The 23688-nt window shown below is 31.1% G+C and overlaps 2 protein-coding genes across 5 annotated transcripts; one reads left to right on the forward strand and one right to left on the reverse strand.

The window, feature by feature from the left end:
- The first annotated feature begins 5168 nt into the window (after window positions 1–5168).
- LOC119590962 (origin recognition complex subunit 4-like) lies at window positions 5169–9551 on the forward strand. The gene is made up of 9 exons (XM_037939701.1): window positions 5169–5309; window positions 6441–6568; window positions 6867–7038; window positions 7252–7403; window positions 7578–7757; window positions 7926–8045; window positions 8619–8753; window positions 8982–9134; window positions 9274–9551. Exons 1-9 carry the CDS (start codon window positions 5207–5209, stop codon window positions 9433–9435), a joined length of 1305 nt encoding a protein of 434 aa, XP_037795629.1. The 5' UTR covers window positions 5169–5206; the 3' UTR covers window positions 9436–9551.
- Window positions 9552–9642: 91 nt separating this feature from the next.
- LOC119590934 lies at window positions 9643–23018 on the reverse strand. Of its 4 annotated transcripts, none has more exons than XM_037939680.1 (10): window positions 22749–23018; window positions 22095–22179; window positions 21723–21826; window positions 19539–19747; window positions 19185–19332; window positions 18853–19030; window positions 18529–18649; window positions 18248–18372; window positions 10251–10478; window positions 9643–10033 (listed from the first exon to the last, which is right to left on the reverse strand). In XM_037939680.1, exons 1-10 carry the CDS (start codon window positions 22951–22953, stop codon window positions 9889–9891), a joined length of 1548 nt encoding a protein of 515 aa, XP_037795608.1. In that variant the 5' UTR covers window positions 22954–23018; the 3' UTR covers window positions 9643–9888. The 4 variants fall into 4 exon arrangements, with proteins under 4 accessions (XP_037795608.1, XP_037795603.1, XP_037795620.1 ...); XM_037939675.1 differs by having other exon boundaries at window positions 21723–21829; window positions 22749–23017; XM_037939692.1 differs by lacking the exon at window positions 22749–23018 and adding an exon at window positions 22286–22399.
- Window positions 23019–23688: the final 670 nt, after the last annotated feature.

Here is a 23688-nt window from a genome sequence, read left to right on the forward strand (position 1 = left end):
TGTTAAAACAGGACTGGATTACTCTTATATCATTTTTATCTGTAAGTATATATATATATATATATATATTATATAATATATATATAATATTATATATATATTATATATATATATATATATTATATTTAATCAATTGCATCATTGCTGCCTGAACATGGCCCAAAAGTCTTGACATCGCCTCATGGGCGGGTGTCAAGAACTCACTGCCTCTCCTTTGCAATGTTACTATCTCTTTTTCTGTTGTAAGTATTTGATTTCCTGCCCCCATTTTCCAAGGTCTATATTTGTCATTTGATATGTTGTATCAAGATGATTATTGACTATTTTCCTTGCACAATATCATCTCCCTGGGTTGTCATAACTAACTCTGTGCAGTAACAATAACAATATGTAATAGTTTATTCTTTGTGTCATTATTATTATTTTTTTTTTCATAACATTAAAATTTCATAACATAACATGTCATAACAGGCATGAATAGGATCCTGAGTACAGAAATAGTGTCCCTCCTGAGGACAGCCCTCTTCCAGTCATGGCTTATGGACGGTACGTTCCACACTCATTTCCCAATGAAAGTAATGCAAGAGCCCCTTCACTGAGTCTAATCACCCTGTAAGAGCTTTTTGCTTTTTGAGTCATTCCTGTCAATTTTTTCATGACAGCATGTTCACATCAACCATACAGGAGGGGATAATAGAATCTGTGTATACTGCTTCATTCAGTTTGTATCTTATTCATCTTTGTATTATATTCATCCAAAATCAAAGTAATACAAGCCTGCTGTGTGGGTATATATAAAAATAATTACAACCTAATACAATCAATGAATTCCCTTAGCATATATAGCTTTAAGTAACACAAAGATACCCTCACAAACAAAACAAAGATGTACATGAATAAATATAAGACAATTCAAACTAGAACAGAAAACAGCATAGTACAATAAAAATAAGACAATTAATTATCTGCCGTGAAAGATACTAATATCATGAAACAACAATGGACATGCTATTTACCTGCATCAGGTGTGGTTCCCAAAGCCTTAAGTTCAACCTTAGCTGTTTTTGAACTCTTTCAGCATTTCAGGATCACAAATCTCCTGACGCTTCAGTCCCATCTTGAGTTGGAACAAAAAAGAATAAAAAAAAAAAAAGAAAAAAAAAAAAAAAAAAAAAAAAAAAAAATTTAAAAAAAAATAATAAAATAATAAAATAAGAAAAAAAAAAAACAAAAAAAAAATAAAATTTTATAAAAAAATATAATAATAAAAATAAATAATAAATATTTAAAAAAAGAATATATATATTATTATTTTTAATAAAAAAATTTTTAAAAAATATAAAAATTTAAAAATATATATAATAGAAAAATAAATATTAAAAAAAGGGGTTAAAAGGGTTTTAAAAATATATATAAATAATATATAAATTTTTGATTAATATTGATATAATATAATATATAATATATATATATTATTAATAAAATTATAATATTATAAGAATAATTTGTATATAAATATATTATTTTTATATAAGTTTTAAAAAAAAATATATATTTTTTATGATATTTTTTATATAATATATATTAAAAAATTTTTTAAAAAAATTTTTTAAAATAAATTTAATATATAATAAATAATTATTATGGTTTTTAAAATTTTATGTATATAAAAAAAAAAATAATAATTATATAATAAAAATATAAAAAAATAAAAAAAAAAAAAAAAAAAAAAGGATAAAATTTTTTAAAAATATAGAGATAATGAAAAAAAAAAAAAAGGGGAAAAAAAAGAAATATAATAGAACTTAAAAATAAATAAAAAAGAAAAGATAGTAGGGAAAAGGAAAAAAAAAAAAAAAAAAAGAAATAAAAAAAGAAGAGAGGAAATGGGAAAGGGAAAAAAAAGGGAAAAAGAAGAGGGAATTTAAAAGGGGAAAAGGGGAAAAAAGGGGGGAAAAAAAGAAGAGAATAAAGAAAAAAAGGAAAGAAAAAAATAAGGGGGAAAAGAAATTTGAAGGGAAAAGGGGGAGAAAAAAGGGAAAGAAAAAAAGGAAAAAAATAAAAAAGGGGGGGGGGAAAAAAAGAAAAAAAAAAAAAAAAAAAAAAAAAAATAAAAAATAAAAAAAAAAAAAAATATAAATAAAAAAAACAAATAAATTAAAAAAAAATTTTAAAAGGGGGATATATAATAAATAATTTTATAAAAAAATAAAAAAAGGGGGAAAATAATAGTAAAATAAATATATAATAAAATAATTATTTTAATATATAAATTTTTATATATATTATATATATTAAAAATAATAATAAGATTATAAAATATATATAAAAATTTTTATAAATATTTAAATTTTTTTTAAAAATTTAATATAATTTTATATAATATATATATAAAATTAAAATATAATTTATATTATATAATTTTTATATATATTTTTAATAAAATAAATATATTAAATTTTTATATATAATTATTATTAAAAATATATTTAAATTTTTATTTTTTTATTTAAAAATAATATATAATATAAAATAGTTTTAAAAAAAAATAATATATAAGAATATATAAATTTTTAAATTTTAAAATAAATAAAAAATAAAAGAATATATAAGTAGAATATAAAATAAAATATATTAAAAAAAGAAAATATATTTTAAAAAAGAAAATATATAAATTTAAAATATAATAAATTTAAACAGAAAAATAATATATATTTGGGTATGAAAGATAAAAGAAGAAAAAAAATTTTTAAAAAAATATAAATTTTTTTAAAAAATTAGAAAATTTTAAAAAAAGTAATATTAAAAAAATTTTTTTATATAAAATTAATATAAATAAAAAATATATATAAAATTTAAAATAATTTTAATATTAAAATTTTATAATAATATAATAATAATAATATATATATATATATTATAATATAAATAATAAAAATTTTAAAATTTTATATATAAAATAATAATTATTATATAATAAAATTTAAACAATAAATTATAAAATAATATAATAATATAAATTAATATATATAATTTGATTATATAATTTAATTATTATTATTATTATAATTAAATTTTATATAATTTTTTATTATTATAATATAATATAAATAATATAATTTTTATAATAATTATTATATAATAAATTTTTTTTTTTAAAATATATATATAAATATTATTATATATATGTATTTTTTTTTATATATTATATATAATTTTATATATTAAAATTTTTTTAAAAATAAAATTTATTTTTGGGATATATAATATTTAATATATTATATATAATATTATTAAAAAAAATATAATGAAAAAAAAAAATAATATATATAAATAATAAGATAAGTAAAAATTATAATTTTTTATAATAAAAATATAATATGTATTATATATATATAAAAATAAAAATTTTTTTTAATAATAAGATAATTTTTGTATTAAATAATATTATATATAATTTTATTTTTTTAAATTAAAATTTTATATAATAATATATTAATATAATTTTTAATAAAGGGAAAATATATAAATTAAAAATATTATGTTTTTATTATTTAAAAAATATTTTAATTTTATATAGTATTATAATATATATTTATAAAAAATAATAATTATATAATATATTATAAATTTAATTTTATAATTAATTATATATATAATATTAATAATATATTAAAGATATATAATAAATTTTAAAATATAGATGAAAATATTGAAAAAAAGGGAAATTTTTATAAAATAAAATAAAATTTAAATTTTAAAAATTTTTTGTATTTAAAAATATATAATAAAAAATTTTTATATATATATAAAAATTATAATAATTTAAATATTAATAATTTAAATTTTTATATATTTTAAAAAAATATTTGTAATATATAAATATATATATTTTATATATTATTATATATATATATTTTAATATATATATATATTGTTATATATATTTTTAAAAAAAAATTTTATATATTAAATATATATTTATATATTATTAATTTTATTAAAATATTTTATATTTATTATTATTATTATATTTTAAAATTTTTTAATATATAAAATTTTTTTTTTTTTTTTATATTATATAATAATATAATAAATAATTATATATATATTTATATTTTAAAAAATTAATAATAAATATAATTTATAATTTTATAATAAATTTAAAAAAAAAAAATATTTAAAAAAATTAAATAAATAATAAATTAATAAAAAATATAAAAAAAAAAATAAAAAATTTTAAAAAAATAAAATAAATATATATATTTATTTAATAATAATTTTTAAAAATATAAAATAATATATATTATATATAAAATAATATTTGGGGGGGAAAAAATAATTTTAAATTTATTTTTGAAAAATATAATAATTTTTTAAAATAAAAATAATTTTTAAAAAAAAAAAAAAAGTAAATTTAATTAAATTAAAATATAAAAAATAAAAAATAAATTTTTGGGGGAATTAAAAAAGGGAAAAAAAAATTTTTTTTTTTTTAAAATATATATTAAAAAAAATTATTTTTTATTTATTTTATTTTTTTTAATTTTTTTTTATATTTATTAAAAATTTTTTTTTTAAATTTTTTTTTTTAATATTATGTAATATTTATTTTATATTTATAATTTAAAAAAAATTTTTTTAAAATTATTAAAAATAAATTTTATAATTTAAAAAAATAAATATAAAAATTTATTATTTTATTTATTTAAAAATTTTTAAAAAAAAAATTAAAATATAAACAAAAATTTAAAAAATAATATAAATTTTAAAAATTTTTAAAAATTTAAATATTTAAAATTTTTTTTTTTAAATTTAAATAAAAAATTTATTAAAACATATATTATATTATAAAAAAAAAAAAAATAAAATAATTTAAAATTTAAAAAAAAATATTTAAAAAAAAAAAAAATAAAAAAAAAAAAATATTTAAAAATAAAATTAAAATTTTTAAAAATTTATAAAAATTTTTAAAAAATTAAAATTATAAATATATATATATTAGATATATTAAAAAATAATTTAATATAAATAGTATTAATATAAAATATAATAAAAATAAAATAAAAATAATTTTTTATATATATATATATATATATACAGGTGGGGGGGGGGGGGCACGTTAATTTTCAAGATTTACTTCTAGGGAAATGAAAGTATTTAGAGTATTCTATTCCTTACAGGTGAATAATAATTCCAACTCAAGATGGGACTGAAGCGTCAGGAGATTTGTGATCCTGAAATGCTGAAAGAAGTTCAAAAACAGCTAAGGTTGAACTTAAGGCTTTGGGGAACCACACCTGATGCAGGTAAATAGCATGTCCATTGTTATTTCATGATATTAGTATCATTTCACGGCAGATAATTAATTTTCTTTATTTTTATTGTACTATGCTGTTTTCTGTTCTAGTTTTGAATTGTCTTATCATATTTATTCATGTACATCTTTGTTTTGTTTGTGAGGGTATCTTTGTGTTACTTAAAGCTATATATGCTAAGGGAATTCATTGATTGTATTAGGTTGTAATTATTTTTATATATACCCACACAGCAGGCTTGTATTACTTTGATTTTGGATGAATATAATACAAAGATGAATAAGATACAAACTGAATGAAGCAGTATGCACAGATTCTATTATCCCCTCCTGTATGGTTGATGTGAACATGCTGTCATGAAAAAATTGACAGGAATGACTCAAAAAGCAAAAAGCTCTTACAGGGTGATTAGACTCAGTGAAGGGGCTCTTGCATTACTTTCATTGGGAAATGAGTGTGGAACGTACCGTCCATAAGCCATGACTGGAAGAGGCCTGTCCTCAGGAGGGACACTATTTCTGTACTCAGGATGACATGTTATGTTATGAAATTTTAATGTTATGAAAAAAAAAATAATAATAATGACACAAAGAATAAACTATTACATATTGTTATTGTTACTGCACAGAGTTAGTTATGACAACCCAGGGAGATGATATTGTGCAAGGAAAATAGTCAATAATCATCTTGATACAACATATCAAATGACAAATATAGACCTTGGAAAATGGGGGCAGGAAAATCAAATACTTCAACAGAAAAAGAGATAGTAACATTGCAAAGGAGAGGCAGTGAGTCTTGACACCGCCCATGAGGCGATGTCAAGACTTTTGGGCCATGTTCAGGCAGCAATTGATGCAATTGATTAAATATATATATATATATATATATATATATATATATATATATATATATATATATATATATATATATATATATATATATATATATATGTACAGATAAAAAATAGAGTAATGAAGAGTATATCCAGTCCTGTGTAAAAGCTGAAATGCTGTAATATACACTTAAAACATACATTAAACTAATGAAAGACACCATGTAGAGTGTTTACATTGTTGGTATAAAATTGTGCACTAAATACACTTTAATCTCCACCTACAGCAAAGATGTTGCTGTCCACATACAGCTCACAAGCAAAGCACTTGGAAGAGTTGATGACAAGGACTTTAAAGTTGGGAGAAAGTAATTCAGCACTCGTCCTAGCAGCAAGAGGAGTAGGGAAGTCAGCAGTATGTCTCAGTTTCTTATAATCTTTTGGTTATGGGATTGCTGTATTGTGGAATAATTTGTGCAGGTTTTTAATAAATCTTTGCTTCAGTGGGTTTCTTAGGTCACTGTTTGCTTTTTGTATATATTTCAGTATTAATCATGCAACTTAATGGTTTTTAAACCCTGATAATCATATGTGAGATTGTATATCTCAGGATTATTTACATTATATGAGTTATAGTAATTCATATTACACAAAGTAAGCCAATCCAGTTATATATTTTTATCCTAAAAACAATTTATTTTTACATTTTCCAGCTTGTGAACATCATACTGGAGAATCTCGCTTCCTCAGGAACTTTAGGGGAAGGAGTAGTCGTCCGTCTGTCAGGATTGTTGCAGACAGACGACAGGCTGGCTCTGAAGGAAATCACATGTCAGTTAAGATTGGAGAATGCAACTGCAAATAAAGTTTTTGGTTCTTTTGCAGGTTAGTAGTGTTTCAAGTTTAAGCTTTCTCTCAAAATTGCTAATAATAATATAGTCTTGCAGAGGTAACACAAAAAAAAGGGGAACTGGAATACATTTCTAGTAAAAATAAAATTATAGACTCCAAATATTACCCAGATCTTTGAACAGAGTGAAAATAGCTGCCACCCAGTAGGTTATCAGTCCTCATCTGTCCTTTTATCTCTACCACCAGAAAACTTGGCCTTCTTGCTTGAGTCACTCCGCAGTGGTAGCAAAGAGACCTCAAAACCTGTGATCTTCGTGCTTGATGAGTTTGACTTATTTTGCCACCATCACAACCAGACTTTACTGTATAATCTCTTTGATGTCGCTCAGTCAGCCCAGGTCAGCAGCATAGGCTAAATATGATTTTACATTAAGTTTGGATATAAATTTGTAATAATGCTTATGTTATAAGCAAACTTTTGAAGCAAATCCAGAGATATTGGGATATAGTATTCACAGTATTGTGATTATGCATTGAACCTTTTTTAGTCTCATACATTTTATCCCAAACAGGCACCAATCTGTGTAATAGGCCTGACATGCCGTCTTGATGTTATCGAACTACTAGAAAAGAGGGTCAAATCACGATTCTCACACAGACAGATACACCTTTTCTCTGAGGAAAAGTTTGAACCACAGTATATTAATACTATAAAGTTGCTATTGAGCTTGCCTGAAACATTTCTTCACAAGGTATTGGCTTTGTTAAAGTTATGGAAAATTTATATTAAAATCTGATATTTTCACTATGTTCACTTATATGAAAGTTTCCAATTTGGCATACTCATTTCCATATTGCTGCAATTAGGATTAAGAGTATTATTCATATTTAGGGGGGGAAAAATTAATCATCTATTTCAGAGTTTCAGCAAAACCTGGAATGCTCAAATAGATGATTTGATGAAGACTGATGATGTCCTGAGAGTTACCAAAAGACTGTATGACACAACACGTGATATTAGGGCTCTGAAGACCTTGTTGGTGAGAGCAGTAGTCAGCTCAGTTATATATATATATATATATATATATATATATATATTATATATATATATAGTATATATAATATAATATATTGATATATGAATGATATGATATGTATATATATATGTATATGTATATAAAATATATATGTATATATATATAATATATATTATATATGATATATATATTATATAGTATATATATATATATATATTATATCATATATATATATATGTATATATATATAAATATTATATATATTATATATTATATATATATTATATGTATACATTATATATATATATATATATATATATTATATATATATATTTTTTTTTTTTTTAATCTGAATGTTATGTAATGAGGCATGAGGTTTACCAAAATTTGTAATATTAGATTCAATCACACATCTAGAAATCTTAAATACCAATCATATGATAAAAGTATTATATAAGAATTGTTGGGTTTACATCAAATTATGAATAATTGAGTATTCAATTTAATTACCCTACAAGTGGGTGAAATTGGTCAAATAATGTTGGTATAAATTTAGCAATTTTATTGCATTTCCAGCTTGTATGTGTGAGCCAGATGAGTGCAGACAGGCCTAAGCTGACACCAGAGATGTTTACTGCAGCACAGCCCATAATGAGAGCTGAAGCAAAAACTAATGTGTTACAGGGACTTTCTATTCTGCAGCTTTGTTTGGTGAGAAAAGTTATACTTGCCATTGTAGTGTTATTGTTTTTGTTAGTTTTATCTTTGGCGTAAACTTTATTAATGCGTATTACACTGCATTGTTGCTATATTTTCCATAGAAATCTCTTTTTGGAGTTTCTACATAGCCTTTTCCCCAAAGCATTCATAATTGTCAAAATTAAATAGTACTGTACAAAAGTGTATCACATGAAATCATATCAGCATTATTCCTGACAGATTATAGCCATGAAACACCTGACAATGATCTATGAAGGTGAGCCATTTAATTTTGAAATGGTATTTCATGAATACCTGAAATTCAGCCAGAGAAAGTCAACAATGCAGAGCTTTGAGCGTCCAGTTGTATTCAAAGCCTTTGACCAACTTAAGGTGAAATAAATTATTTCATTATTATTGTATTAATTCTGGTATCTATTGAAGAAAAAAAAAAAAAAAAAAAAAAAGCATATCTTTGACATAATTAATATTATTGCAACATGAATCATATTTGACTTCTTCAAAATTTTAGTGCCTAGAGCTGGTTCGGCCTGTAGATAACACTCGTGGGATACAACGTGAATATCAGCTCGTGCAGATGATGATTACACCACTACAGGTGATGGACTCCCTTAATCAACTCCCAGGAATACCAACAGATGTGCAACAGTGGGCCACCTGCTCGTTTGCATAATTCTAAACCTTAAACAGTTTACTTTTATGCAAAATATGATATCCTAATTTGGTACTGATGAAAAATTAATGATTCCTTATTTTTTGTATTTTTATGAATAAAAAGCAACCACATTATCTTTGGCCATTTCATTTCCTTTTACAGAAATGTCATTATTTAAGTTGATTGTTTTATTCATCTTGCAAGTCATGGAATTCAAAGAAGGTATGAAATTAAGTGGATTTTATTTCACTGGAATGTTCCAATACATAAATGCAATCTCTCCTTGGTGAAAGTTTCATATTCTGTGATAAGATTGGGTGTTCATAAAGTGTAAGTAAAAGACACCAACATTTCATAAAACTCATAAACATTAACAAAATTGACACGATTTATATTTACAAATTTCTTATACATTTAGATAATTGTATTGAATAAACATAATTTTACATATAAAAAATATAACAAATATATCTAAGCTACATAATCAAAGGCCCAACTTCTAAAGGTGACCATTTCATTATAGTGACATGCTGGAGTGGTGCGATTGTCAGTGTTCTTATCATCGAAGACATCATACAAAATGTTTCGCACACGAACCACAAGTGCTGGACGGACTCTGTGGAAGAGGGGTCTTAAGATAAATACCTTCATAATATTACTGGTTGCACTACTGGTCACTGCTTCTAATGCACTGTCTACTATGATTTAGGCAGGATATCAGAGAAGTGCTTATAGAGAAAAAAAAAAAAAAAAAAAAAGCCTTAATACACAGATAACACATAGCTACATAATTAATTGAACAAAACCAACTTTTCGCATTTTGTAATACTTACGACTTCTTGTACTTTCTGGTAAAAGTGGTGCACTTTTCTTTTGATGTGCTAGCGCCCACGACAAACACAAACACTAAGTTGGTCTGCTTGTCAATCAGAGTGGCAAGAGCATTCAAGTCCAGAGCTTGTGTGTCTCGCTCTGAGCTGATGAACACTCGCTGCAAACTGTTGCATTCTTCTAAGGCCTTGTAAATATTAGTGCCAGGAGCCAGGTAATTCTGCTGAATTCTGGGGGGAGGTAATTACAATAAGTTCAGCAAGCTGAAAGGTCATATACAATATATAATTTTCTATATTAACCTATTCATGACAGGGCAAAACTATGGTCTCCATGGTGTACAGATGTGTCCCCCTGAGCTCCCTAAGTATTTAACTCAATATACATCTGCCTTTTAAGATTTATAAATACTTTTTAGCTTTTTTACTCTTTTTATTTACATTGATTGGTTTTAGGCAAGACTTTTTAACCATAACGACGGGTAGCATTCATAGGCTGGCCTCGCTGCCGGGGCTATATCGTCGCCCGAAGCATGCGTAGACCACTCATGCCAATACCAGCATCCCATGCCGTTTCTTCGTAATACTACGAAGATATGTTGTATTCAATTTCATTATTTTTACAGTCCTACTGCCAAACTCCTGATAAATCGAGATGAAGGCATTTTTTTTATATAGACTCCATAGTTGATCATTATTCGGTCTATAGTCCGAATAAAATAAGCAGTGTGTGGCATCATGGAGTTGAAATTGTCGTTTGTTGCATTTTTTGTTTGTTGCATGTAAAAATGAGAAAGTTTAGAACCGACTTAATCACACTTTCACTGGCAAAAAAATAATCTTTTGCCGTGATTGTAACAAAAAAAAAACTCATGGCATGTCCATGCATACTCTATGGCATGTGTGTACGTTCCCCCGGCAGATGGTCCTGCCATGCCATGGCATGTACGTACATGCCACCCGTCGGCAATGGGTTAATATATAGCTGTCAGCAAGGCAATACCCAAATGTTATAAACAGCTGTTTCAGTCATGATGACCAGTAACAAATCAGTATCACCACAGCAGTCAAGAGGACAATGCCCACACACACTCCCACTGAAGGTAATACATCTCATTTTAGATGCCACAAAGCCACGCCTTACCTTCTGCATCATAACAGGTACTGTTAGCCCTTACTCTTCTTACACTAATATATTATGTGCAAACAAGGACAATTAAACCCCCTCACCACACATCCTGGAATATACAAGCACTGACATATCAATTATCCTCGCTGCTACATGAAGCTCCAAAACAAATTATGATAGAAATCCACATGCTAGACACACCATGCTAAGCACAAAAGCAGTGAAATGGAGGCAATGGCCCATCCAATGTAATATCTGTTGCAACTAGTCCAGGCATGCTGGCTGGTATCATGCTGACTACATCAGATTGTTTACACAGATATACACTGGACTAATTAACAACAGTATTACATAGATTACCAGTAGATGTGGCTCTACTAACACTCCCCAATTCTTCTTCTCTTTTCCCACATTCAACTTCTTAACTCTGACACAACGTGAACAACCCTTATGCATCCCCCTTCCAGGAACCCCTCACTCATACATATGCCACCTCCTATAACTTGTAATGCTCACCCCCCCACCCCTTTACTGACTCCTCTGACTTCAACCCCCTATACTCTTACACCACCCAGTCCCCCATCCCCCCTCCCTTTCCTCCACTTCCCCTTCCCCCTCTTCCCTTCCTTCCCCTTCTCTCTCCATTTCCCCTTCTTCCCTTTTCCCTTCCCTTCCCCCACCACACCTAACACAACCCAATACCATGCACAAACACCTCATCCCTATGTTTCCTCAACATAAACTTCTACAGCATTATATTTAAAAAAATCTAACTCCTCCACATACAACACAGACATCATAAGGTAGAACATTGCAACCTGACATGACTCTATGGAAATTTCCTCCCAATAGTAAGCACGAGTTTGCACAGACATATTACTGACATAGGAAGGTTAGCTTTCAATACAAACCAGACTTGACTGTCAAACATGGTCCTGAACATGACAAGACTGAAATCACCTGGATCGACTACAAATTTCTAACTGTAAATCACTTGCTCCCTGCTTTCAACAGACCCATCTTCTACACAGATACTACAATACTTCACATCTTTTATAGCTCACTCAACAAACACATTGGTCACAGTGATTTCAAACATTCCTGAACATAACTAAATACTAAATCCCTTCATCCTATGGATGCAGATGCTCAAACTCAATCATTTCCATATAACTCGCGAATTATAACATCTTGATATCATACATTCTCACTTTACGACAATACTCAACCAACAAAACACAATACCAACCCCTACTGGAGAATAGGCCATTCAACCACTGAACATTAAATCTCATTCTCAATATTACACTCATAACAAACACCAGTGTTCGGACTAAGTTACCACAACTCTTCTTTATTGACACTAAACCTTCGACCACCCAGATAGGAATGCAGATGAGAACTAGTTGCTTCCAGATTGACACAGACTCAATCAAACGACATCATGATTTACAGGATACTTCTCATTGGCCCTAACTACCAAACCCCTCGACAAAAACATTGACATAGCTGGAAACACTCCATTAACACTTCCATCAAACATAAAACATTGAGTAATATACACCTCCTGGTTCTCCAGAGATCAGCAGATGTTGAAGACTAAACAGAATTGCAGATTCACACAATGACACAACACCAGAGAACTGGACCTTTAAATCCTGAAGAAAGAAAAAAACAAAAACATGAAGCTGAATGCAAACACACCAGTAACATATCCCACAGACAAAATAAGAAACAACCCATAGACACTATCTTTGAAGTTCATTCACAAATGACACAACAAGCCACTTACCAAAGAAAACAAAACAAAGCTATGAAACACAGTTATCCACAACAAAAAACCCTAACATCAGAAACTTAAACACATCATCACACCTACTCACTTCATACAAAAAAACTATCCAATTGCTGAGGACTCTGTGGAAGAGGGGTTTTAAGATAATCCTCTATTTGCTGGTTGCACTACTGGTCACTGCTTCTAATGCACTGTCTCTATGATTAGCAGGATCAAGAAGGCTAAGAAAAAAAAAAAAAAAAAAGCCTTAATACACAGATAACACAAGCTACTAATTATTGACAAACAACTTTTCGCATTTGTAATACTTAGATTTCTTGTACTTTCTGGTAAAATGGTCACTTTTTTTTGATGTGCTAGCGCCACGAAAAACACAACAAGTTGGTCTGTTTCATCAGAGGCAAGGCATTCAAGTCCAAGCGTGTTCTCGCTCTGAGCTGATGAACACCCTGCAAACTGTGCATTTTCAAAAGGCCTTGAATTTAGTGCCAGGAGCCAGGAAATTTCCCTGCTGAATTCGGGGGGAGGTAATTACAATAAGTTCCAGCAAGCTGAAAGGTCATATACAATATATAATTTTCTGTATTAACCTATTCATGACAGGCAAAACTATGGTCTCCATGGTGTACAGATGTGTCCCCCTGAGCTCCCTAAGTATTTAACTCAATATACATCTGCCTTTTAAGATTTATAAATACTTTTTAGCTTTTTTACTCTTTTTATTTACATTGATTGGTTTTAGACAAGACTTTTTTAACCCATAACTGACGGGTAGCATTCATAGTGGCCTGGGCCTCGCTGCCGGGGGCTTATATCGTCGCCCGAGCATGCGCGACCACTCATGCCAATCAGCATCCCTTTGCCGTTTCTTCGTAATACTACGAAGATATGTTGTTTTTTTCAATTTTTCATTTTTTTTTTACAGTCTCTACTTCCCAAACTTCCTGAAAAATCGAGACTGAAGGGCATTTTTGTTGTTATTAGACCCCATAGTTGATCATTATTCGGTCTATAGTCCGAATAAAAAAGCAGTGTGTGGCATCAAGGAGTTGAAAAACTCGGGTTTGTTGCATTTTTTTTTTTTGTTGCAGGGTAAAATGAGAAAGTGTTAGAACCGACTTAATCACACTTTCACTGGCAAAAAATAATCTTTTGCCGTGATTGTAACAAAAAAAAACTCATGGCATGTCCATGCATACTCTATGGCATGTGTGTACGTTCCCCCGGCAGATGGTCCTGCCATGCCATGGCATGTACGTACATGCCACCCGTCGGCAATGGGTTAATATATAGCTGTCAGCAAGGCAATACCCAAATGTTATAAACAGCTGTTTCAGTCATGATGACCAGTAACAAATCAGTATCACCACAGCAGTCAAGAGGACAATGCCCACACACACTCCCACTGAAGGTAATACATCTCATTTTAGATGCCACAAAGCCACGCCTTACCTTCTGCATCATAACAGGTACTGTTAGCCCTTACTCTTCTTACACTAATATATTATGTGCAAACAAGGACAATTACACCCCCTCACCACACATCCTGGAATATACAAGCACTGACATATCAATTATCCTCGCTGCTACATGAAGCTCCAAAACAAATTATGATAGAAATCCACATGCTAGACACACCATGCTAAGCACAAAAGCAGTGAAATGGAGGCAATGGCCCATCCAATGTAATATCTGTTGCAACTAGTCCAGGCATGCTGGCTGGTATCATGCTGACTACATCAGATTGTTTACACAGATATACACTGGACTAATTAACAACAGTATTACATAGATTACCAGTAGATGTGGCTCTACTAACACTCCCCAATTCTTCTTCTCTTTTCCCACATTCAACTTCTTAACTCTGACACAATGTGAACAACCCTTATGCATCCCCCTTCCAGGAACCCCTCACTCATACATATGCCACCTCCTATAACTTGTAATGCTCACCCCCCCACCCCCTTTACTGACTCCTCTGACTTCAACCCCCTATACTCTTACACCACCCAGTCATCCCCCCCCCTCCTCCACCCCCTACTGCCCCTTTTGCCCAACTTTTTTCCCATCCTTCCCTTCCCTTCCCTTCCCTTCCCTTCCCTTCCCTTCCCCCCTCTTCCTCCATTATCCCCTTCTCTTCATTTCCCCCTCCTCTTCCTCTTCCTCTTCCTCTACCCCCAACCACAACCTAACACAACCCAATACCATGCCCAAACACCTCATCCCTATGTTTCCTCAACATAAACTTCTACAGCATTATATTTTAAAAAAATCTAACTCCTCCACATACAACACAGACATCATAATAGGTAGAGAGACATGGTTGACACCTGACATTGACTCTATGGAAATTTTCCCTCCCCCATATAGTAAGACAGAGATTTGCAGAGACAGATTGACTGACATAGGGAGAGGTGGCTGTGTTTTCACTACCAAACCAGACTTGACTGTCAAACATGGTCCTGAACATGACAAGACTGAAATCACCTGGATCGACTACAATTTCTAACTGTAAATCACTTGCTCCCTGCTTTCAACAGACCCCCATCTTCCTACACAGAATACTTACAATACATTCACACATCTTTTATATGCATCACTCCAGACAAACACATTTGGATCACAGGTGATTTCAACCTTCCTGACATCAACTAAATCACTACATCCCCTTTCAATCCTATTGATGCAGATGCTCAAAACTCAATCATTCCCCATATGAACTGGCGCGAATTATACATCTTTGATATCATACATTCTCACTTTCACGAGCAATACTCAAACCAACAAAAACACAATTACCAAACACCCTACTGGAGACAGAGGCCATTCAACCACTGCCCAAACATTAAATCTCATTCTCAATATTACACTCTATATAACAAACACCAAGGTTGTTCCAGGACTAAGTTACCACAATCTCGTTCTTGTTGACACAAACCTTCGACCAGCCAGATAGGAAAGCAGATGAGAACCTAGTTTGCTCTTCTCTAGAGTTGACACAGACTCAATCAAACAGGACATCATGATTTACAGAGATAACTGTCTGTCATTGGCCCCTACTCCCAACCCCTCGACAAAAACTTGAATAGCTGGAAACACTCCATATACACTTCCATCAACAACCATAAAACATTGAGTAGGTATACACTCTCCTGGTTCTCCAGAGATCTATGCAGATGTTGAAGAAAACAGAAATTGCAGATTCACACAATGACACAACACCAGAGAACTGGGCCACCTTTAAATCCTGAAGAAAAGAAAAAAACAAAAACATGAAGGCTGAATGCAAACACACCAGTAAATATCCCACAGACAACATAAGAAACAACCCTAGACACTTCTTTAAGTTCTTCAAGGCACAAAGATATGACAACAAAACACAGCTGCACTTAATGACCACAATGACACCCTTGTCACTACACCAGAACACAAAGCACACCTACTAAACACAGTTCTACTCTGTCTTTACACAAGAAAACCCTATTACATCGAACATGTCAAACAGCCCCATCCATCTATCCCAACTTTCAACGTTAGGAAGACAATGAAAAAAATACTGAATACTTTGGACACTAACAAATCTATTAGTCCTAACAAAATCCCTTCAAAATCTATGCCTCCATCCTCTCTCCCATCTGATGGGCTTTGTGCAGACACCACCCCTATTTTCAAAGCAGATGACTGGACTAACCCATCAAATTATTGCCCCATTATCTCCAAAACCTTCAAACACATACACAAGTACATACTGAATCACACTGATGCAAACAACATACCAACCAAAACACATACTAACCAAAACGATCATGTGAATCCAAATTATTGTTATAACATTTTCAAACTCCTAAACAGACATGACATCAAACATGTACACACAATAGTGTTGGACTTCACCAAAGCCTTTGACAAAGATTCCCACAAAAGACTGACACAAAAACTACAGTTTTATGGAATCACATGACAAACTCTTCCCTGCATCAGCATCTCTTTCTAACAGGACCTAATGTGTTCATCTTGTTCTTCTAATCTTGTCTGTCTCTTTTAGAGACAGACAAGTGCCCCTAGAGCACCGTCTTACACCCTCTCCTTTTCCTGCACTACATAAATGATCTTCCGCTATCCACCACTAATTCTATAAATTTCACCTGGTCACTAACTCCCACAAAATTCCCTTATTCAATCCACTCGCTACAATTACCCAACACACCATTACACAAATACCCAAGTATCACACTACATACCAACATAAAGTTCAACACACAAACAACATAAGATGCAAAGCAAACAAAACACTTGATTTCCTGAGGAGGAACTTACAGCTGTACACAAGACAAAGCACATAGTATACAACAGAATTGTCCATCCAACACGAGAATTGTGCATCAGTGTGGGACTCCCACATGCAAAAATTAATAAACTAGAAAAAATTAATGTCGCAGCAACTACGTTAATTACAAACTACTACGCTAGAACTGGCAACACATCAAACAATTAACTATAGACACCCTCACAATATACAGTTTAATAATTATGTTCAAAATCACGATCAAACTGACAAATAAACATGATTACTTATAACATGCAAACACAACAGCTAAACATGTAATACTCACAACCAGAAATACATGACATACCACTTTAGTACAGATTCCTACAAACACTCGTACTTTCCATGTACCATTCATGACTGGAGCATATATAACCATGTCAACAAAGCAAATGCCTTCCACCACCTCACACTAGCACACCTCAAAACACACAGAAACACCAATGCTTAGCCATCCTCATCCTCCTTTTCACCCTCCCTTTTTCCCCCAACATCTAACTGACAAAAGCATGATACATGCTAACACACAGTGCCCTACACTTGAATACAATTAAGATTGAGACTGAGAAAGCCAGAGTGCATTAGTGCATACTGTTCCATGTCTGGGCTTGTTCAGCCAGGCTTCTGAGGTGTCATCCCAGCTGCCAAAGTGTCTTCTAGCAACAGGCAAATTTTCACCAAAACATGATACACACATGTATGTATGCACCCACATCCAAATAAAACAAAAAGGTGTGAACAAACATTACCTGAGATTAACTAAATTCTTACAATAGGCAAGAGCTTGTATAAGGTGGGAGAGGTAAACACATTTCCCTGAGGGTCCCAAACTTCTTAGGCGAAGGAATTTCAAACTTGTACATTCTCTTGTAATCTGAAAAAAAAGAAAAAAAATACACATGCAGTAATAAAGATTATACATGGAGTAACTATAATTACATATACAGTAACAAAGACTGTACATAATGTATAAAATCCTTTGAATAATGCTATTTTACATGAATATTAAAACAAGAAAATTTATATTTACCCCGATAAGAAAATTGCCATTTGTAATAGGAACTCCATCCAAAGTTAGGTGGGTAAGTCTCTTTAATTTCTTTATGTTTTCCAAGCATTCCCACAGTACCTTAGCTGGACTACATGATGTACTGGAGAACAGAATATTAAGGAATTAGTTTCCAACAATCAGACCCAAGGTACTTTATGATAATTAATACTTAAATGAAAGTGCAAACATATAGACACAACAACTTTCTTTGAAATAAATGTGCACTCATATGAATACAATACAGAAATCACCCTTTCTCAAATAAATGTGCACATCTATACATACATGAAGCATCCCTCTCACCTCGTGTTAAAGCCAATCTCTAGCATGACAATAAGAGGACAATTATCAAACACCAAGTTAAAAGCAGCTACTGCAGCATTTGATTGACACTGGGTAACCCCAACACGCCTTTTCTTAAAACTTCCTGTATAGACTACCTCAGAACTTGCTACTGTAATCTCCTTGTCTGGCAGCTTCTCTGTAAGAAAAAAAAATTATAATAATAATAAAAAAGGAAAATGGGAACTGGCAATTCATAAAAAGATGACCACTAAAATGTATTTTACAGTATATATATTAAAATGTATAGGTAAATAGCCATACATTAATAAGTACATTACATTAATGCATACCAATGAGAGCACAAACTGGGACTGTGAGATGAGTCAGGTTATGAAGCAATGCAATTCCATTTACAATTTTTGGAGGTCCATGTTCTGGCTGGCAGCATATACTAAGTCGTTCCAGCTTTGGCAATTTTTCACTAACTTTTCTTGTATCCTGCAATAAGCAAGAAGACTCATGATTTGTACTACCTATAACATAGTGTCATTCTTATGCCACAATGTGAAACCATGAAGATTAGCTCAACTTATTTACATTTTTTTGGGAAGTATCATTTTCTGCAAATACTGTATAATATGAAGAAATATCAAAGAAAATACTAAACTATTTTGAATATATAATAAAAAGTTGATAGGTTTTACCACTGTAACATTCAGTCCAAACAGGACATTTAAACACTTGAGCTTCGGACACGAACTAATGATGTTGGACAGATTTGTAGTGACTGGTGTCTGGCCCTTTACTGATAATGCAGTCAAATTGTGCAGGATACCAGTCTTTTGAACCATCTCACGGAAATAGGGTGTGAGCGCAAGGAATAGTGTAGAACACTTGCTCAGTACAAAGCTACCTGGAATTAGGTAACTGAAAGTTAGTTGAGAATATAATACTGTATTTTGTACAAAACTCTAAACACTAATACCAGGAATACTGGTTAGGTACATTATCAGAACATTACCCAGATCAGTGAAACCTGTAAATTGTTTCTATTAAGTGGACTGCCCTAAGCAAAGCCTATCTTGCTCCAGTCATTTCATCATAAAAGATAATGGTTTAGATTTTTTTTCTCTCTCTTTGGGTGGCTAAAATGCCAACATTTCTGACATTGATGGGGAAGAGGTCAATTTGGTTGGACAGGGCAGGACACTCCACCAATATAAACCACATGGGGGAGGTCATGTCTAAGGAAGCTAATCTTGACAATAATGGTGTAGGACTTATGCTGGCTTTTGGAAGGAATAGTGTAGCACTGGACTGCTGCTGCATCATAGTTGATGAGGCATGTGAGCAAGTTGTTTTCTCAGTCTAACCAGGACAATCAATTGGAGAGATGGAAACAGTTCCAGACAGAATGGTAGTATTAAGGGAGTGAGGTCAGTCAGGGTAGATAGTGCATGAGCTTGAGACTCAAATGTAACTGTGACAAGGCGTGAATGCAAAAGGAAACTTTGCCTACTTGTTTTTGGAGACATTGTTGGAAGAGAAGGATATTAGAGTATGAAGGCTGTAGGGGGAATCACAAAGAATTGATCCCACTTCGTTGGGCCAAAAAGGGTACTTGAAAGATTTGCAGAAGGACAAGGGTAGAAAATGGGGTGGTATGGAGAGAGGTATTACTGTTGGCAGGAGGACAATAAAGAAGACCATGCAGTAGAAGATGGAGTGGAGGCTGATGGAAGAGAGGAAAGTGTATTCTAAAGGTTGAGTAATGACCTGGGTGGTTAATCCGGAATGGATAGAGTTGACTGCAAACATTGAAGAGGGGGTATTCATATCAGTAGCCAGAGCTGTGGTCAAAGGAGAGGCAGGGGTCAGGAAACCAATGAAATCAAATTTAGATAGGCTAGTTGATGAAGGGGCAAGCCTTAATGCCCCTAATAAGGGTAAAAAATCTTCATTATTGGCCATGGTGAGCCTGAAATAAATGGGGAGAAGAAACAGTCTACCCCTCAGGGTTCCCATGAGGGGTAAGGGCTAGGCGATTAACCATGGGAATACAGTGCCCATGGCCATCCTTTCATCTTTTCAGAACAGCTCACAGCTTAGGAAGTGGGCAGAAGAAGGGGATGATGAAGAAGAGAAGGAAACAGAAAGGGGGAGAAGAAAAGAACGTGCAAAATTTGTTGAAGTGAGGGATGAGGTCCAAAGTAGGGGTGATCACCTACATTGTTTCCCTGTTGGTGCTTATGTACTCTCAAGAAATAACCTAAGTCAGCTCTAATAGTCATTTGGTGGTTTCCTCATTCATGTATCATAGGCTAGCTACCTCACAAAATGACAGCCCCCTCCCCCCCAATGGTCCCTTTAAATGTCCAGTCACAGGAGAGGAATCTGGCAATTCACCTCTGGAATATCCTTTTTTTCCCTTTCTCTTCTTTTCTTCTCTTTTTCTTTCTTTGTTAGTCAGCTAACAATACTGCTAATATTTACATGTTTTAAATTTTGAAACTTGCATACAATATACATTTATTTTTATTTCTATATTTAATTCTAATCTTTACTTCTTATTCATTACATTTTTTAATTAGTTGCCTTCAATGCAATGAGACTAAGCAAACCAGAGAACTGCAGAGTCCAGCATGAGTTGCTACTTCTTTCTTTCCTGAGATTATAAGGAGTAAAGGCTGATTCCAAGAAAAGTATATTTCCTTAGGAGTTATCATCAAACTTATCCTAAAACTGATATCCATTGGAACAATGAATATTGCATACTAACAAAAATTCCTACCTATCACTCAACAGAAGTTATAAGTGTTCTGCTCTTAAAATAAAGTGAAATCTAGTCTAAAAAGAACATGATGTGATCATGAAAGTCATGGTCTTACCCAATCTTCTAACATGCTCTGTATCCATCTGAATTTCTGTGTTTATCCAATAGGTTTTCCATTCAGCTGAAGAATTGTAACCTTGAGATATGCTGTCAATGAGGCTTCTGAGAAAATTAAATGATTTGTAAATAGTGATGAGACCTCTGAAAATATGATTTTTTTTTCCAAAAGTAACATTTTCTCTCGGGTTAAGTATGATGACTCAAATCTAACTGATGCAACAAAAAAATTAAAATATTTCAGATACAAATTAATCCATTAGTTTCATTACAGTGTTTTATAATATACCACTGTTCATTTTATCAAAAGGTACTGTGAATATACTGAAAAGCAAAAGCAAATCACACTTTAAGACCAAAATATACTCACACAATTAGGCTAAATGGAAAAGCCCCATCAGCATGGTCTATTACAAGTTCTTCCAGATGTGGGAAGTCTAGTTTGTATTTATGACCTGTTATTGATTAATTTGTATAACATCAGAGCAAACAGTAATATCAGTTCATCACATTTATCTATGCATTAACCAAACACTGTAACCACAATAAAATCACACATACACATATCATATTATAATCAACATTAGCCAATGGTGCTGCAAAATCACACTGTCTACTGTCATTTTCTTTTGTGAATTCTGTTTACACACAGATGGCCCCACAAGTACTCTGCCAGCAAGTAACCAACAGATAAGCTTACATGTCCTCAGGTGATTTAGCCTTTCCTAGTTTTCTGGATTTTTTTCTAATGCTGTTTTTATAATGTTATTAATATCAATGTTATTATTATTCTTGTTGCATTATGATTATTGCAATGTTACTAACAATACAAATGGCCTTTTTTATCTTTTCAAAAAACAAGGAAATGGGTAAACAGGTGAGCTAAGTAGGACTACTAATTGACTCCTTGGTGATGAAGCACTTGTGGAGCCATCTATGTGTAAAGACAATCAGTAAACAAAAAGGCACAGTAGATCTTGCATGTATCCTTCCCATCCTGTCACAACATTGGATTAGGTCTTACTGTTCAAATCCCTTGGAGTGGAAAAGTAGCAGCGTGCATGATGATTGCTAATGGAGAGCTTCCTCAAACCTTTGCAAAGTGTAAGAAGTTCCAGTATTGGTGCTGGATTGGAATAAATCAGTATCTGTAGTGACTTTAAATCATTGAGTATATCTGCTACTTCCTCAAAGCCACCTATCCACTGCTGTCTATTCTCAGATTCCATATCATCTGGCCAGCTTATTGATAAATCCTGAATCTGCAACAAGATGGATTATGTGTTAAATTACACACTATAGTGGAGAAATGCAAATAAAACAGATTACATACTATGAAAAGAGCATTTTGATCATGTATTGTACCATCAAGTGGGGGTAAAGTGGATCAGTTTTCAAATTCAAATTCAAGAACTATTATTATCAAAGAAATCAAGAGTTTCATATTCTCTGGCACAACAAAATCACCATTTTTTTTTTTTAATAAATAAACATAATAAAAAACTTTATACACTATTAAATAATTATACATATTTATAACAACTTTATACACCAAAGTTAGTCCACATATAATAATATAAAATAAATGGTTTACACTTGAAAAAATATAACATTTTACAAGAAAATAAATAAAACAGGCCCTAATACATTAACTTAATCATGGTAATAATACATTATTGCAAACATCTATTGATTGATGAAAAGCATACTGGATTCCAAAGTTTAGATTAGCTTGCTCTAATACTATGCCTGTAGTTGATCCATCTACATAAAATAGGTGGATCAGCTACAGGCATGTCTCTCATCCAATGCTGCTGGGAAAATGTAGTGTTCTTTGTAGTATTGTTTTGTCAAATGTCTCTATACATAGATGGCTTCACCAGTGCTTTGCCATTAAGGAGTCAATTACTAGACCTTATGACCTTACCTGATTTCACCTTTCCTTGAGTTTTTGGGAAAAATAA

The sequence above is a fragment of the Penaeus monodon genome, chromosome 3 (assembly GCF_015228065.2).
Source record: "Penaeus monodon isolate SGIC_2016 chromosome 3, NSTDA_Pmon_1, whole genome shotgun sequence".
Lineage (NCBI taxonomy): Eukaryota > Metazoa > Arthropoda > Malacostraca > Decapoda > Penaeidae > Penaeus > Penaeus monodon.

What these genes read in the sequence shown, in the direction of transcription:
- LOC119590962 (XM_037939701.1), top strand. Translation starts at nt 5,207, where the DNA reads ATGGGACTGAAGCGTCAGGAGATTTGTGATCCTGAAATGCTGAAAGAA. An exon ending in GAGGAGTAGGGAAGTCAGCA is followed by an intron (nt 6,569 to 6,866) that starts GTATGTCTCAGT and finishes TACATTTTCCAG; the next exon opens with CTTGTGAACATCATACTGGA. An exon ending in CTATTCTGCAGCTTTGTTTG is followed by an intron (nt 8,754 to 8,981) that starts GTGAGAAAAGTT and finishes TATTCCTGACAG; the next exon opens with ATTATAGCCATGAAACACCT.
- LOC119590934 (XM_037939675.1), bottom strand. Translation starts at nt 22,953, where the DNA reads ATGGAATCTGAGAATAGACAGCAGTGGATAGGTGGCTTTGAGGAAGTA. An exon ending in AGAGCATGTTAGAAGATTGG is followed by an intron (nt 19,748 to 21,722) that starts GTAAGACCATGA and finishes ACCTAATTCCAG; the next exon opens with GTAGCTTTGTACTGAGCAAG. An exon ending in CCCAGTTTGTGCTCTCATTG is followed by an intron (nt 19,031 to 19,184) that starts GTATGCATTAAT and finishes TTTTTCTTACAG; the next exon opens with AGAAGCTGCCAGACAAGGAG.